The sequence below is a fragment of the Amblyomma maculatum genome, chromosome 4 (genome assembly GCF_055883805.1).
Source record: "Amblyomma maculatum isolate TAMU_Amacu chromosome 4, ASM5588380v1, whole genome shotgun sequence".
Taxonomy (NCBI): domain Eukaryota; kingdom Metazoa; phylum Arthropoda; class Arachnida; order Ixodida; family Ixodidae; genus Amblyomma; species Amblyomma maculatum.
Window position 1 is genome coordinate 97809236 of NC_139347.1, and position 17912 is coordinate 97827147.

The 17912-nt window shown below is 47.0% G+C and overlaps 1 protein-coding gene across 1 annotated transcript; it reads left to right on the forward strand.

Annotated features, from left to right (window-relative positions):
- The first annotated feature begins 7478 nt into the window (after nt 1-7478).
- Nucleotides 7479-13190, forward strand: LOC146191754 (uncharacterized). Its single transcript, XM_084600372.1, has 4 exons — nt 7479-7525; nt 9904-10032; nt 10541-10649; nt 12126-13190. The coding sequence occupies exons 1-4, from the start codon at nt 7479-7481 to the stop codon at nt 12432-12434; spliced, it is 594 nt and encodes a 197-aa protein (XP_084456498.1). The 3' UTR covers nt 12435-13190.
- Nucleotides 13191-17912: the final 4722 nt, after the last annotated feature.

The window sequence follows — 17912 nt, forward strand, 5'->3', positions numbered from 1 at the left end:
CTGCGAGGAAGCCTGAGTAGGCATGGTAATCTCAGTTGGATATGCACTGGGTTGCTCCATAGCGCAATCTGCTTCAGACTTTGTCCGCCTGCGGTTAACAGTTTTACGTCGGCGTTGTTCCGACTTCGCAATGCTAGCTTTGATTTCTTCCAGTTGAGGAGTGAGCCAATTTTGGACAGGCTGAAGGACGCTAGCCGTGATGGTCGACACTAGACTCTGCTTCAGGTCTAGGATAGCCGCCTGGACTATAAGGTTTACCTGTTGTGGAATAATCTGTTCAGCACGTGCACTAGGCGTGGTTGTGCTGGTACGGTTGGATAGCCCCTTGAGTGTGTTAGGTGCTGTGGACGTTGCCCCTCCGGACTCTCGCCGCAAGGAACGCTAGGTGTCTCCCCCTAACCTCCTCCTTCCTCTGGTCGCCAAGAGTGATAAAAAACTGATAGCGGCTCAACTCGGTTAGGCCTGGATATGCGTAGCGAATGCTACCAAACGGATTGTTCACAAAGTAGTGTTCAGAAGGTGAGGTAGTGGATACTCTTTTAGCCGTATTTTTGAGTGTTGGGTACCCTGTGGAAATAAAAACTGACCAGGGAACGACATTCACTATGCTCTGACCATCACTTTTTTTTCGCAAAATGTGGGATACGTATCATATACACCTCTGTTCATCATCAACAGAGTAATAGTTTGAAAAGATGGTACACAGTGCTAAAGAACGTATTTGTGCTCAGACAAGGACATGGACTGGGACAGTTGCATCCCAGGTGCGCTTTCGCCTTGCGCACTGTGCCACATATGAAGGGATCTATTTGTTCCCGCACAGTTAATATACGGGAAAAATCTTCATGGTCCGCTAAGACCAGTTCGTGAGCTATGGGAAGATGAACAAATTGATAGGAGTGTAGCAGAGTATGTGCTCGAGCTACTCCAGAGGTTACGGGCGACCAGAGAGATTGTAAAAACAAACTTGAAAGTTTAGAATGTGGCGAAGTGCTATGACAGGAATGCCAGGATGAAATTCGAGATTTATGACAAGGTGATCGATGCTATCGTAGCCTAACAGGCCGCATAAACTTGCACTGGGATGTACCAATCAAAGCGCTTGATCGCACCTCTCTAACTCCAACTGGAAGTCTCAAACAGGAAGTTATGTGCAAAGAGGTGAACGGAATGCTCGAATTCGAGGTCATTGAGAAGGGAAGCAGCGATTACTGCCCTCCGTGTCTGCATTTTGAAATTTTCGGAAAGGGAGCGCGACTGTGCGAAAGCTAAACACCATAATAAAAGGCCGAATCTACCCTTTGCCCAACACTGAGGAAATGGTGGAGCTTCTAAACGGGGCTGTTCATTTCTACGTTTGCTATGGTATGAGGCCACTGGCATCTGCAATGAAGTTCGCAGGCTTCTCCCAGAAGAATAGTGAAAACGAGCCCTCCTCCCCGTTACACTTGACCTTTTTGACAGCCCGAGATCCGCTGCTTGCAAGCAGGAGGCATGGGCGCCGGTCATAAATTGTCCACACCAGCTGGGTTTTCTCTCCGCTCCTAAGCTCGTGAAAGAATGCAGGGCTCTTCTGTGAGAGCGGCAGTGGGAAGGGGTTATAGGTAAGAAATATCGTCCTGGGTGTGTAACCCGTTCTCGGCTAGCTGTCTATATATTTTGACTGCGCTGCCCCTCTTCTGCAAACCAAGAGCAGCGATTAGAACGTGTAGGCCACAGGAATGTGTGTGTTCAGCTTTGTTTATCTGCCGAACACATACGCTGCCATTATTTGTTAATCTTTTTGACTGCAAGAGACTAGATTAGAAAAGTGTATAGTTGCGTATGTTTTCGTGTTTGTTTTTGTCGGGACGCGATATGCGTCCGCTACAGACAGCGCGCGTGAAAAAAAAAGAACGATACATGAGTGCGATCGCCGAGCAGCTGGGCAGACTTGAGGCTGCTTTTTTTATTTCAATCTTGCTAAATATGGTGCTTCCAGCAAGCGTGGCTGCAAAGTCGTGAATATGAGGGAGCGGGTACCGGCCGTGGACTGTGCGAGCGTCAACGCACGGTAGTCTCCACAAGGACACCAGTCTCCAGGGTCACGCTTGGGCGCCATGTGCAAGGCGGATGACCATCTGCTTGATGAAAGGCGAATGATGCTAACTGTAACATGTGATCAAACTACCTGCGAGCTGTGGCGAGGCGCTCTCCAGCAAGGTTTCGTGGCTTGCAAGACACCGGAGGTCCCATGGGGACAGTATGATGAGTCACAGTGTACGTGTTGCACAATTAGTTCCAGGTTGCAGGGTTTAGTAAGTTCGGGAAAATTTTTGAATATCGCGGCAAACTCTGATGTTGGCAATGGCGGAGCTGCTTGTGCAGGGGTGGACGCAGGTGCGATACCTTGCACGGATAGGCTGTCGTACAGTCCACAAGTCGACGGGATTGGAGATTTACTTTCAAACCGAACTACTGCCAACGGATAAGACACTAAGTAATAAAGAGGCGACCGCATGGTGGCGACTGCAAGCTGGAAATTTTCACATACTACCAGGGGAACAGGAAAATGATCTTTGTAAAGAATGTGGGGAGAGGGGTACTCTGGACCACATTATATGGAAATGCGTCGACTCCCCTGGAGTCGAGGAAAATATCAATAGCAGAGAGAGCTGGGAAGCCCTGCTGCGGAGCGAAGACCGGCAGCACCAAGCCGTCCGCCTGGGGACCGAGGCCGCGAAGAGACAAAATCTCTTTGTTTTAGCGTTTAGTCGCGGAAGCTCCAGCCCCCATCCCCTAGGCCTGCGTGCCGGGGGTGGGGAGTAATGGGCCGCTATTTAAAGTGGACAATAAAAGTTGTCATCCATCCATCCGTTCGTGTTGTGTTGTTGTTGTGGCTGTAGGAAGAAGGAAAAGAAAATGCACGGGCCTGCTACTGGCTCTGTAGCTGAGCCACCTCCGCTGCCTCTGATTTATTTAACTGATTTATTTCTGAGCCGTCTGGTTCCAGCAGTAAATAGTTGAACTTCGAGTACAACAACGCACACATTGCATGCAGGTCGGCGGCCTAGTTGGCGGTGCATAATGTTTTTTTTTTAGAAGTGCTTTCACGAACGAACTAGATATTGCTTGGGAATGTAAATCAGACCCCTGAGACATGGTTGTGTATGCCGGAGACTCTTCTGAGCCGTCTGGTTCCAGCAGTAAATAGTTGAACTTCGAGTCCAGCAACGCACACCTTGCACGCAGGTCGGCGGCCTAACGGTAACTGTCTCACTTGATTTTTGTGGACACCGCAACCGCGCCGTAAGGGATGGGAGTGAAAGTGGAAAGAGAGAAAGAGGAGCCGTAGTGGAGGGCTACGGAGTAATTTCGACCACCTGGGGATCTTTAACGTGCGCTGACATCGCACAGCACACGACGCCTCTTCGTGCTCCGCTGCCTCTGATTTAAACTGATTTATTTATAGGAAGGGAAAGGCGCGGTAACTGTCTCACTTGTTTTTCTGTGGACACCGCAACCGCGCCGTAAGGGAAGGGAGGAAGATGGGAGTGAAAGTGGAAAGAGAGAAAGAGGAGCCGTAGTGGAGGGCTACGGAGTAATTTCGACCACCTGGGGATCTTTAACGTGCGCTGACATCGCACAGCACACGACGCCTCTTCGTTTCGCCTCCATCGAAACGCAGCCGCCGAGGTCGGGTTCGAACCCGGGTACTCCGGCACAGTAGTCGGGCGTCTTACCACTGCACCACCCCGGCGGGGCCTCCGCTGCCTCGAGCGTACAGCAGAGAGAAAGTAGAGAAGAAAGAGAAGAGGAAGAGGAAGACGTGCGCCGCAACAGCCGTCGTCCACCTCCTAAGCGGTGGCGGGTGTAATGACAACCTACAACGGACGCTGCCTCGAGCGTACAGCAGAGAGAAAGTAGAGAAGAAAGAGAAGAGGAAGAGAAAGACGTGCGCCGCAACAGCCGTCGTCCACCTCCTAAGCGGTGGCGGGTGCAATGACAACCTACAACGGATAAAAAATTCGGTGGCTGGTTAGCCCCCGCCGCAAGCGACGTTGGCCTACCGTCCCAGCCCCGTAGGGCCAGGAACTGCCACCCTTCATTACCTCCTAACCGAAGTGGGTGAGAAAGTGCGCACCTAATATGGCAAAGCGCATGTCGGCGACGACGAAAATCCATCGAAATGTGCGGCGCAAGCCCAAATCGATGGTGAGCTAACGCTGGCCATAATTCGCAATTGTAGATGCGTTCACAGCTTACAGAGACGCTCACCTTGGCACCAGTGTCCACCAGAAAGCGATGCCCTGCTTTCCTGTCTGTGACGTAGAAGAGGCGGCTTGGTGTAGCGGTTGACTCGATCGTTGCCATGTTTCCCTACCAGCGACAAGGCTCGCGACATTTCGCAGCGCTGGTACCGAACCTGGTGCGGTACCAGGTGGTGGTGGTGAAAAACTTTATATTTGGGAGCCTTAAGGGATTACATGCTAATGACGGGTCGGCTCTTGGCTGCGTGTTGTGGCCGGAAGCTGGTGCTTCCCAGCGACACCCAAAGCACAGTCCGTCAGCCGCTTTTGAACGGCCGGGTCAGAGCTGGACACCGCAGCCTCCCATCGCTCGAGGTCGGAGAGTTTCCAAGTGGCTGGAGGGTGGAATTCCGAGCATTTGATCATAATATGCTCAAAATCAGCTTTAGGTGCCCCACACAGAGTGCACTGCGGCGAGCACAGTCCTGGATGGATCAAAGATAAGAAAGCAGGGGATGGGAATGTACGGGACTGAAGCTGGCGCCACGTCACCTGTTGTAGCATAGTCATAGATTTATGAGGAGGAGGGTAGATGATTCGTTGATCACGGTAATGGAGAGAGATTTCGTGGTAGGATACCATGCGCTCGCGAGCATCTCCCCAGGCAGTGGCAGTCCCTGCTCGGCTGACGTATCCTCGAGCAAAAGAGTGAGCTGCTTCGTTGCCTGGGTGACCCGTGTGAGCGGGTAACCATATTAGTTGAATAGGGTGTTCGGGTGGGGGGAGGGAGGCGAGGAACCGGAAGGCTGGGGTAGAGATCCGTCCGCGGGCGAAGTTCCGTACGGCGGGTTTAGAATCGCTAAAGATGGTTGTGGCTCGGGTGGTAGCTATGGCGAGGGCAACCGCCGCCTCCTCCGCCTCCAGGGAAGTGGAGGCAAAAGTTGTACCGGCCGCGACCAGTTGCAGAGTTGGAAACAGCGCTGAGGGCGAACGCTGGGCGGGAGGGGTATGAGGCAGCGTCTACGTAAACGGTCTCTGGCAACACCGTCTCTGGCTGGAAGCCATAGTGTTTGTGAAGAGCTTCTGCGCGTGCCTTGCGGCGAGCGACATGGTGCTCTGGGTGCATATTCTTTGGCAGGGGATGCACCTTAAGAACGCGGTGTATCGCAGGGGGAAGTGTATGTTGTGTAGAGCAGTGACCGGGAGGTGAAAGATGGATGCGAGCAAGGATGTTCCGGCCGGTGAGGGTAGATGATAATCGCTCCAACTGGGCTGAGCGGTGGGCTTCCGTGAGCTCAGTTAGGGAGTTATTGATGCCCATGTGAAGAAGGCGTTCATTGGAAGTGTAGCGGGGTAAGTTGAGGGCGGCCTTGTACGCCTGTCGGATAAGGACGTTAACCTTGTCCTCCTCCATCCGCGTGAAGAAAAGGTAGGGGAGCGAGTACACAACACGGCTCAGGACAAATGCCTGTACCAGGCGTCTGAGGTCATGCTCGCGCATGCCGCGATGGCGATTGGCTATGCGGCGAATGAGGCGGATTGTTTGATGAACCATCACCGTCAGCTTAGTGATGGTTGCGGTATTCTTGCCATTGTTTTGTACCAGAATACCAAGAATCCTGATGTTGTCCACTTCTGGTATCCGGGTGTTGTCAGTTGTCAAGAAGATGGGGGGAGGAGGGCCTTTGTACGACACCTAGGAGGTCGGAGTATGAGAAGGTTCGATTTGGTAGGGGAACAAGCCAAGCCGACATTTGCGGCAAAAGATACTACAATGTCTGCTCCGGCCTGTAATGTATCTTCCATGGCGCCAATGTTACCTGTAAGTAGCCTTCGGAGCTGAGGCTTGAACGGGAACGGGGGAAATGTGAGCGTGAACCACCACAAACAAACACATCGACGGCGGCGAGGTGTAGGAGTCTGCATTGCTGCCAGGGAGTCCGCAAATCGATCAATTTTCTGCTCGAGCCGATACTGACGAGTCTCGAGGTCCGTTGTCACGGTGGCCGAAGACACCACGGAGTTTGCATTGGAGTAGTCGACGCGGTCTTCGAGTTAAGCCAGTTTGTCGAGAGGCATATCGTCCGTAGCAGCCAAAACCACCATAAGCGTCTGAGGCAAACGCTATAGGAAAATCTTACGTAACAGCGGGCTCTCTTTTGTTTCCCGGGCCCCTTTTTTTCTGCGATAGTTTGAAAAGAACAAGTAAACAGCGGTTCTTCTGTGTTATGTGAAATCCGTGATGACTCCCTTTTCGCGATATGTCACTCCTAAAATATTCTTCTTAGGGGAAAATTTTGCATGTGATGTATGTACATGAATATGTATACTTGTTTATTAAAGGGGCTAAACCTAGCCAAGGGATTATATAAACATTCCATACCTATTGTGCGCGCACGTATTTATTGCTAAATAAAATGAAATACAATAAAGAAACTAACAGCCGGTCCTGGGTTTTCGCTGAAGCTTTTGAGCAGCAGGCGCCTCTGGCATTTAGTCGTTCGCCTCCGCTGCACCGTTGTGGAGAGCGTGTTGAGAAGCGCTTGCTTTAGTTTGGTTCGACGACCTCAACTTTGGTTCGATGACCTAAACTATGGCACAGCACGCAAAGCCGGAAACCGAACAAAAAAAAAAGAAAAAAAAAGGAAAGGCAGGTACAATATGGGTGGCCAATTCTCCCAAAGCGTTGTCGCGTGTGGAGATTCTTCGAAGCGCCGGGACAGCAAGGGAAGCGCATACACACATGTTCGCACTGCTCTAAAAGCGCCTTAGGGGTCCGCAAGCTGCACCGTGCTATTTCACGAAAGAGCAGACACCCCGTTCACCGGTTCTCAAACATGTTGTGCGCAAGAAAGCTAATGAGCTTTGTGCCCCTATCGTCCTTCCGTTTTCTCCCTAAAAAAAAAAGGGGGGGGGGGTAGTTGGAGGACCACCCTGGTTCCAACGTCCTAGCTGGGCAGATAGACGGCGCTTATGCTCTCTGTTCTGGGGTGGCGCAGTGGTTACGGCGCCCGACTACTGTTCCCAAGGATGCGCGATCGAATCCCGGCCTCGGCGGCCGCTTTTCGATGGAGGCGAAAAACAAAGGCGCCCATGTGCTGTGCGATGTCAGTGCCCGTTAAAGAACCCCAGGTGGTCTAAATTTCCGGAGTCCTCCACTACGGCGTCTCTCATAGCCTGAGTTGTTTGGGACGTTAAACCCAACAAACCAAACCATCTTTTGGAAATAAGCGTGCGTTCACCGACACCATGCAAGGGCCTTGCCGCAGACCGGGCCGCGCATTTGGGTTTGCTCGGTACGGTGGCTCCGCAAGGGACAAAACGACAGAAGAGACGAAGAAAGCGGGCTGTTCCGACTAGCATCTACCGCCCCCAGGAGCCGAGCAGCCTAGCGATTAGCGGCGCATGCTTTTTCAATGGGCGTCATGTTGGACGCGGCACTAGCTTGAGAAAGCCTATACTACTGCTACTACTGTTACTACTACTACTACTATTATTATTATTATTATTATTATTATTATTATTAGTAGTAGTAGTAGTAGTAGTAGTAGTAGTAGTAGTAGTATAGAGGAAGACTCGTTTCACTAAGTTGGCCCTGAATTGTCTGTAGGTAACGGCCAAATTAACTGGCTAAATATTATCTTCCCAGTTTTAATTATTAATAATAATAATATTAATTGGTTCACAGGAAGGGAAAGGCGCAGTATCTGTCACACGCGTGTCTGTGGACACCTTCATCCCTTGGTGTCCGCAGACACAAGTGTGACAGATACTGCGCCTTTCCCTTCCTGTGAACTAATCATTATTATTATTATTAAATAAAACTGTGAAGATAATATTTAGCCAGTTCATTCGGCCGTTAACTAGACAATTTAGTGCCGACTTCGTGAAACGAGTCTTCCTCTATACTACTACTACTACTAATGATAATAATAATATTAATAATAATAATTAGCAGAAAAATATTACTGTGTATTATTATTATTATTATTATTATGATTTAGTAGTAGTAGTAGTAGTAGTAATAATCGTAGTAGTAGTAGTTGTAGTAGTAGTTGTAGTAGTAGTAGTGGTAGTAGTAGTAGTAGTAGTAGTAGTAGTAGTAGTAGTAGTAGTAGTAGTAGTAGTAGTAGTAGTAGTAGTAATAGTAGTAGTAGTAGTAGTAGTAGTAGTAGTAATTGTATTATAGGCTCTCTCAAGCTATTGCTGCGTCCAACGAGACGCCCACTGAAAAAGCATGCGCCGCTAATCGCTAGGCTGCTTGGCTCCTGGGGGCGGTAGATGCTAGTCGGAACAGCCCGTTTTCTTCGTCTCTTCTGTCGTTTTGTCCCTTGCGGAGCCACCGTACCGAGCAAACCCAAATACGCGGCCGGGCCACAAGCTCCAGCTTTTAATCAGTTTTGTTTATCCCCTGCACGTACGGAAGCACCCATAAAGATAGAAATCAAGTTTCGCGCCTCCATTGCGATCACGTCGCGAGAGAGAGAGAAACTTTAATTTTTTAACGGAATAGCGTGGGTGGTTTCCTCAGTCCAAGATACCATTGGCCTGGGCTGTCTCCCGGGCCCTGGTGAGCAGGCTGCGCTGCTCAGAGAGACCCGTGTGGGCCAGCTCTGCCTCCCACTCCGCTTGGCTGAGAGCTCGAGCTCTATATTTCTGTAATTGCTCTTTGCAGTTCCAATCATGTGAAGGATGTCCGAGACTTCACCGCTTGCAATGCATGTGTTATTTTTTAATCTTTCGGGCCAGATTTTGTGGTACTTTGCTAGGTTTGGGAATGTCCTAGCCTGTATGTTCCTCCAGGTTACTGCCTCCTGTCTGCTGATGTCTTTGTGTGGTTCTGCGTATCGTTTTCTTTCTAATTTGAAGTATTGTATTAGTTCCCCGTATGTGAGAGGGATTGAAGGCTCTAGGGCAGCTGGCGCAGGTGCCCGTAAAAGAATGCCCTCGGGCTATCACGTCGCGAAACCGAAACTGCGATAGGGCGGCGGCATTGCCGCAGACCAGGCTGCAGGTAGGAATCACTAGGAATCAAGGCAGCGCAATAAATTTCAAGCACTTCTTGTAAGCCCTAAGAGGTGGCAGCACCTCCCAGTGAGCATGCACCGTCATTAGGGCGCGAAATTTAAGCGGATTGAAACCGTACCGGTACGGCAAAAACCTTGCGGGACGGAAAACCGCCGCCGTACATGTACATTTACGGCAAAAACCCTCAAAGGGTTAAACTTTTCTTCGTTAGGTGATACATGGACACTTAAAAAAAAACATGTCAGGCTATAGTTATCTGCAACCAGGGCTTACGGTCAGAGGGGTCTCGGCCGATCTGAACCCGCCCCCCTAGTAATATTTAAGAGGGGTACGAGACCCTCAGAGCTTGAAAGTATAAGGATTGTATGAATGCAAAGCAGGCAACCATTTTTTGTTCTTGACACTGGTGTAATGGGAAGGTTTCTTCTCTATCGTTTCAACAGTTTCACAGTGAGTGTTAATAAGAACCAGTGACACGTTTTCGAAAGTTAGGAGAAAAAAAATGATTTCTCTCCTTTGTATAAAACGATTTGCAAAACAGGCAGCCAGCCGCTTTCTCTCTTTCCCTCTTTATTTCCCTTTCCACCAGTGCTCGAATCGCTACAGACCCTTCTCCGATGGATCCTTATACATTTTTTTTTTTCAGCCAAAACATTTTCTCCATGATACACGATGGCCACAGGATCTATGCAGACAATATATCGTTTCGTGTATTGAAAGAAATACAGAAAGTCTGCATGTTCCGCGAAATGTACTACAGGAAAACCGACTCGGGGTGCAAATGTTTTATTTACGCATGTTCCAGTGTTGTTTTATTGCACTTTCATGCACAAGTCGCCGTAGATGTATGGTGCTCTTAGTGCATACAATTATATGGTTAGTGAAGGAATGCATCCTATTCGCGTAGTTAATTCTTTGGGTTTTCTTCGTCAAAATGCAGCTTGTCATCGTTACGAAAAAAAAATGTTAGATACCCATCCCGCCTAAACCCTCCATGGGCAAAATGATACCCTCTTTCTTTTTTTCTTGAAATCACATGATACGGCATTGAGCTTATCTGCATATATAAGACCGGCCACTTGTTTATACCGCTGCCTAGTTACGATTATAATTTGTGCCGCTGCCTCGCTACCAAGTTTCCAGCTGGTAACATTGGTCGTATATCGTGTACATTTCTGTCGCCTAGCCGCGCCTCTTAAACTCTATCTTGCTGCCAATACTAAGAAGTGAAACGTTATGAAAACTAATTCACAGGGTCCGGCAATGACAGACTGGAGTCACTGATGGGCACACGTCTACCAAAAAATGAGAATCAACCTCCAAGGAACCAAGAAAAAGGGATGCCCCGCAACTATGAGTTTGAAGTGGATAGAACTATACCCAGACTTTAAGGTAAGTGGTAAAAGAAGATACCGTGAAATCTCGTTGATACTATCCCGCCTAATACGTTTTTCGGCACAGCACGGTGCTTTTATTTGTTTTCGTTCCCGGTTGGCGTCCCATAGAGCGATGCATTTTCATACGGCTAATACGATCGTATTTTCACGAAGGTTGGGATAATACGATCGAGGAAATGTATAAAGAACTCCCGTCGTTTAGAATTCCCGCCTAAGAGGCAGCGAAAAGTCCTAGCAGGAGGGAGGGGGGGGGGGGGTTGTAGCCGCGTAATGGTAACGTTCGAGGCAGATATTTCAGTGCCGTTTATTATGTAATGAATCCCCATCCCATTATGTCAGTGAGAATTTACTCTTTTTTTTTTTAATTTCCTAGCGGGTCCTTCAGTTTCGCGCTCTCGCTGTCGCAGTCTGCATGTCCTGACCTTGGCAGCCGGTCAAGATGCTGCGCACCAATAACTCGGAAGAGATCTTGATCTCCGTGAGCGACGCTCCAGACAAAGTTGGCAGAGCGACGTCTTAGGCGCTCTTCACAGCTAATTGTCGCAGGTGCGGAGTAAATCAATGAAATGCGACTCTTTTCTGCGAGTTTCATTAAGGCTTGCTTCCGGGCATTGATCAAGGAACAAAAACTCCCGGACAAATTTGTGACAGATTATTTGAAGCGTGATAATAAGCCACGTGCCGCGTATGTTTCATATTTGCGACCTTTGGGGGATGTTTTGGAAAATATGATTTTCGTACGTTTGTTTTTCCAACTCCTGTGAGAGTTGAGGTTCCACAGTATACATTAGCTCTAATTTCAGATAGGTCCTGTGTACTTATCCCTGCAACCTTAACTTCGTGATATAGCAACTGTGCTCACAACAAACAACAAAAAATCGATGGCCTTCATATAGTTGAGGTTGTAAAAAAGGTTGTATAGCATTATCACATTTATTACGTGCAAGTTTCTCACTTCTTGCGCAAAGTCCTTCGTTTTCGGGTTTAATTACTTTAAAGTAAAAAGTGCGCGCGCGCGTTTGCGTGCAGCCTTATTTGCCAAATCACTGGCCATCGCCTTTTATGCCGCGGTGCGTACTGACGTAACCCTCCAACATTTTAGAGTATTCACTGGTGCAAATTAGACTACGTCTTTGAGAAAATGGGAGCTATCGTGATACGGATCAAAAGAAGAGCCCACAATAAAGTCTTGTTACCACCTGTTTAAAGAACGACAGAAGATATATATGGCCCATACCATGCATACAGGCCACTTGTGTTTACTCACGCAGACTGCCAGTTGCGTGAGTTTAAAAAATACTCTTTTGCAGGGCCAAGAAAGTTTTCTTATATATCACAACGATTACTCAAGATGTGCCAATTGTTTTGATAGCGCTTAGGGAAAGTTACGTTTACGTACGCGGCACGAAGTTTTATCATTGGTATGAATTCAGGCGTGAGCATTTCAAATAATGGTGATTTGTGTTTATAGGTGGACATCCCCCAGCCTTGTGGTCATGGAAAAATACAGAAGCTGAAGTCGAACAAGGCCAGGCAACTGCATGAAGCGCTTCAAGCATCAGGAACTGCCACAGAACGAAGGATTTATGTCACGATTGCCGACTGTGCATCCCATGTAAATCACAGGCAGCACAGAGTACATGCTTTGGGTGTTTGTCTCTGGTGCAAGGGGCCTACTTTTTGCCATTCAAGCATGAGGAGCATCCATTGTTGCTTCCGCAGAATGTTCATTTGGTACATTTTATTCATCCGTGCTAGTGCTTTTAAGTGGGAAAGCTAGTACCTGCAATCCTGAAATAATGCGTCATTTTTGTTTTTGGCAAAACATTGGAATTGCTTGTATTGCCCAGCACTTCCTGGTTGTTCGCCCTGTCTGATGCTATGCACATTACAAGGGCCATTTTTCATTGATTAGTATTGTCCTTGCTGCTTATTTTCTGATTAAAATAAATCTCCACATTTTCTAGCATGCTTTTTCCATCATGGTCACTGCACGAGTTTTTATACCGACTGCCGTTTCAAGTAGCGGTAACTTTCAAGTGGCATTCAACCTTCTGCTTTGTTGTGTAGGAGATGAGTGGCAGTAGCTTCAAGTGTACTCCTACAACCGCAGCACATGGCCAAGGCAGTTGGCCGGTGGCTGTACTACTGTGTGCACATTCAATGTCTACGGCTTATGCAGTATGTACAGCTTGAAGGTGCCAAGGTATTGCAAAATAAATCTTTGCTTTGTTTCATTCTGAGATTAAGCCACCACAATGTGTGTGTAGTACAGTCCACATTCTTATATGTGCTGTATCTCATTGTTGAAGAACTGCACTGAATGGACTCATTTTATGAGTCACTTATCTTGACTTGCTATATCAGCTATATGGCTAAACTATTTTGATATTGCACTGTGCCTCACCAGATAGCGTTCCTGTAGCTGTTGTCATAATTCCATTTCAGTGGTTGGTGAAGGTGCTAGTTAAAGTCTGATGGTATAACTCAGTTCAGTTCAGTCGTGTCTGACTCTTCGTGACCCTATGGACCATGTCACGCCATGATTTCCGGTTTCTCACTATCTTCTTAACATCACATAACTTCATCTGCAGTGCCTCGAGGATGCCATCTAACCATCGCGTTCGCTGCCTACCCCTTCTCCGGCGACCCTCAATCTTTCCCAGCTTCAAATCTTTCTCCAGCGACTCCTCTCTTCTCATCAGATGACCAAAGTAGCTGAGCTTTAACTTTAGAATTTGACCCTCCAATAAGCAGTCAGGGTTTATGGTCGACAATATCGACTGATTTGATCTTCTGGCAGTCCAAGGAACTTTCAAGAGTCTTCGCCAGCACCACAATTCAAACGCGTCAATTCTTCGGCGGTCAGCCTTTTTCACAGTCCAACTCTCGCATCCATACATCACAACTGGAAAGACCATAGCACGAGTTATATGGATCTCGGTTGGCAGACTAATGTCTCTGCTCTTTACTAGGCGGTCAAGGCTAACCATTGCTCTCTTTCCCAGAACTAGAACAATTGCAAAAAATTGATATCTGTTATTCCAAGTGGGTGATGAGAACAGACCAAAAGTAAGATGTAGGCCGAGCTGCCGATGATAATTTAGGAGGCTACTTGATGTCCCTTCTATGTCAGTATGTGAGCAGAGAAGAAAATGCTGACCTTTATCTTGGCTTGTAGACTGTTTCCAAGCAAAGTGAACCTTTCCCAAGGTGTGTTGATAGCTTATCGATCGAGACTTGTATACCTAGTCAGTTGGGTAAGTTAAACAGATGCAGCGAAAAAAGCTGCTCCTACAGGGCAGTTTTTTCAGTATTATATACTGTTCCCCTGAGTAATTTTCTTTGGACAATGAAGATCAGTACCACGACTTTCACGAGATTGTAACGGAAAAAAAAAATGGATTTTTGAGGGCTCGACGAGCTGTACTGGTTATTGCTTTTTATTTTGTAAAGTTGTCAGTGTGAAGTAAAAACAGCTTCTTTACTCAATGCACCAATGGTCATTACAAATTCACACCATGGGACTTTGAAAAGTTGGTGAAGGTTCTTTAAAAGGATACTGAGGTCACACTAATATTAGCCTCTATTGGTAAACTACAGCATTTTAACAAGAATGAGAACTCTGCCTCAAAAATTTGAGCTAAAGCTATAAATAGCAAAAATACAGATGTCATCACCAGCCAATTTTGTAATTAAATTGCATGCATCAACACCATGTTTCATTTGGGACACCAGAGGCTGCCATTAAAAATTTTGAACTCCACTTTCTTGGCCACAAATGCACCTTGCTACAAACGTGAGCACATCGTGAAAGAGGCTCAGAATCAATTTTTGCTGCAGTCCCTTTAGGTGCAAGAATGAATTCTTTTGGGCTTGCACACCATTTTTGCATCCACTTTTTTGTGTGAGCTTGGAAAAAAAAATGATAGTTCATATTAGTTCATGAAGAAGATAGACTATATAAAATTCACTGTGGGCATCCCATGACGTGGTATATGGGGTTTGACGACGGCCGTTGCAGCGCGCGTCTTTCTCTCCCTCCTTTTTCTTTCTTCTCTACTTTCTCTCTTCTGTCCGCATGAGGCAGCAGAGGTGGCTCAGCTACAGAGCCAGTAGCAGGCCCGTGCATTTTCTTTTCCTTTTTCCTACAACCACAACAATGACAACTTGCAACAGTGTGTGCAGTACGGTGATGTCTTCCGTTAAGTAGTTTCTTTAGTGCCGTTTCTTGTACGATGGACATGTTGAGCCTGATCGCCATGGAAATGTTCGCTTTATGTTCACTGCTAGATATATCTGCTCCTTGCAATCTGTTGCCTTAAAAAGTCACTATATTTGCTTGAGCTTTGCCAAATATTCTGACGGTCGCCATTTCTTTTCACGCAGAATGTGTATTTTTGCCCAATGTTTAGAAAGAATTAAAAGCATTATTTGTTAAATTCTTGTCAATTCAACGTCCGGATTGTGTCGTACTTTACCAAAAGTACTGGTTTTGGTGTGTATATTGCCCAAGGACCAATAATTTATATCAGCAACATCTAGGCAACATTGGAGACAAACATTTGAAATTATTTAGACATTTATCATTGCTTGGGTGGACATTGTCCGCAAGGTTGGCCTCTGGCCTTGGCTCTAGTCGGCAGCCAATGGTGGGCCAGTGTAAAGCAAATTAGCAACCCCAGCCTTGAAACAAACTTGTTGATCCAAGTCGGGCCAAGGTAGGCTGCTGTGTCTGTAAACATTGGGCCAGCATGTGTGGCCAAGGTCTTCATTTTTCAATTGGGAATAAGCGGCAAGCTACACTGCGACAACCCGTGGCTAGAAGGACACTTGTAAGTGGCAACTGCAGTCCTGTACTACCATGCTTTGGTAGAATGATGTACAGTCTTTGTCATAAATACGCGGCCCAAGGGTTTCAGTTCTAAGCCCTGTAATGCGGCTTCTGGTAGCAATACTGGAATATAAATGTAAGCTAGAGCAGAATAAGGACGTGTTTTGTCATCTATGACATTTAGAACGCCAGAGTTGCGGTATGAGCCCCGTTACGGGGCTTAGAAGAAAATCCCCTGGGCCATATACTTTTGACAAAGACTGTACATAGTTGTTGCAAATACCAAATGAAGGGCCCATCCATGTTTTATGTCATGCATAGAAGATGCTCACTATTTAAGTGCTGGTCAGAGAAATAACTCGAGTTAACGGCATTCTAATGGAAATCAAGAAGGAATGGGCATATGCAGGACATGAGGTACAAAGAGAGGATGACCGATGATCACTAAGGGTAACAAATCGGATTCCAAGGGAAGTGCAGTAGGGAGAGGCAAAAGTTAGGTGGGCAGATGAGGTTAATAGGTTTGCAGGGGTCAAGTGGGTGCAGCTAGCACAGGACCGGGTTAATTGTTGGAATATGGGAGAGGGCTTCACCCTGCAGTAGGTATAGTTCGGCTGCTGCTGCTGATTTAAGCATGGACAGTTGTCCGGGAAGAGCCAAGCTGTCTATTCCACGATACTCACCTCCTCCTACCCAGCAAATGCAGGCACTGCACCAAAGTGCCGTCTCATGACAGCCAAATTCAGCATGGCAGACTGCACTTTGCTCACGCAAATGCAATGCTGATTTTTTCATATTTGGGAACACAGCGCGGAACAGGACGCAGCACAAGAGAACGAAGGTAGACAGGACGGAGCGCTACCTTCGTTCTCTTGTGTTCACAGGGTCCGGCAATGACAGACTGGAGTCACTGATGAGCACACGTCTACCAAAAAATGAGAATCAACCTCCAAGGAACCAAGAAAAAGGGATGCCCCGCAACTATGAGTTTGAAGTGGATAGAACTATACCCAGACTTTAAGGTAAGTGGTAAAAGAAGATACCGTGAAATCTCGTTGATACTATCCCGCCTAATATGTTTTTCGACACAGTACAATGCTTTTATTTGTTTTCGTTCCCGGTTGGCATCCTATAGAGCGATGCATTTTCATACGGCTAATACGATCGTATTTTCACGAAGGTTGGGATAATATGATCGAGGAAATGTATAAAGAACTCCCGTCATTTAGAATTCCCGCCTAAGAGGCAGCGAAAAGTCCTAGCAGGAGGAGAGGGGGGGGGGGGGGGGGTTGTAGCCGCATAACGGTAACGTTCGATGCAGATATTTCAATGCCGTTTATTATGTAATGAATTCCCATCCCATTATGTCATTGATAATTTACTTTTTTTTTTTTTTAATTTCCTGGCGGGTGCTTCAGTTTCGCGCTCTCGCTGTCACAGTCTGCAGTCCTGACCTTGGCAGCCGGTCAAGATGCTGCGCACCAATAACTCGGAAGAGATCTTGATCTCCGTGAGCGACGCTCCAGACAAAGTTGGCAGAGCGACGTCTTAGGCGCTCTTCACAGCTAATTGTCGCAGGTGCGGAGTAAATCAATGAAATGCGACTCTTTTCTGCGAGTTTCATTAAGGCTTGCTTCCGGGCATTGATCAAGGAACAAAAACTCCCGGACAAATTTGTGACAGATTATTTGAAGCGTGATAATAAGCCACGTGCCGCGTATGTTTCATATTTGCGACCTTTGGGGGATGTTTTGGAAAATATGATTTTCGTACGTTTGTTTTTCCAACTCCTGTGAGAGTTGAGGTTCCACAGTATACATTAGCTCTAATTTCAGATAGGTCCTGTGTACTTATCCCTGCAACCTTAACTCCGTGATATATAGCAACAGTGCTCACAAAACAAACAACAAAAAAATCGATGGCCTTCATATAGTTGAGGTTGTAAAAAAGGTTGTATAGCATTATCACATTTATTACGTGCAAGTTTCTCACTTCTTGCGCAAAGTCCTTCGTTTTCGGGTTTAATTACTGTAAAGTAGAAAGTGCGCGCGTGTGTTTGCGTGCGTGCATGCGTGCGTGCAGCCTTATTTGCCAAAGCACTAGCCATCGCGTTTTATGCCGCGGTGCGTACTGACTTAACCCTCCAACATTTTAGAGTATTCACTGGTGCGGATTAGACTACCTCTTTGAGAAAATGGGAGCTATTGTGATACGGATCAAAAGAAGAGCCCACAATAAAGTCTTGTTACCACCTGTTTAAAGAACGACAGAAGATGGCCCATACCTTGCATATAGGCCACTTATGTTTACTCATGCAGACTGCCAGTTGCGGGAGTTTAAAAAATACTCTTTTGCAGGGCCAAGAAAGTTTTCTTATATATCACAATGATTACTCAAGATGTGCCAATTGTTTTGATAGCGCTT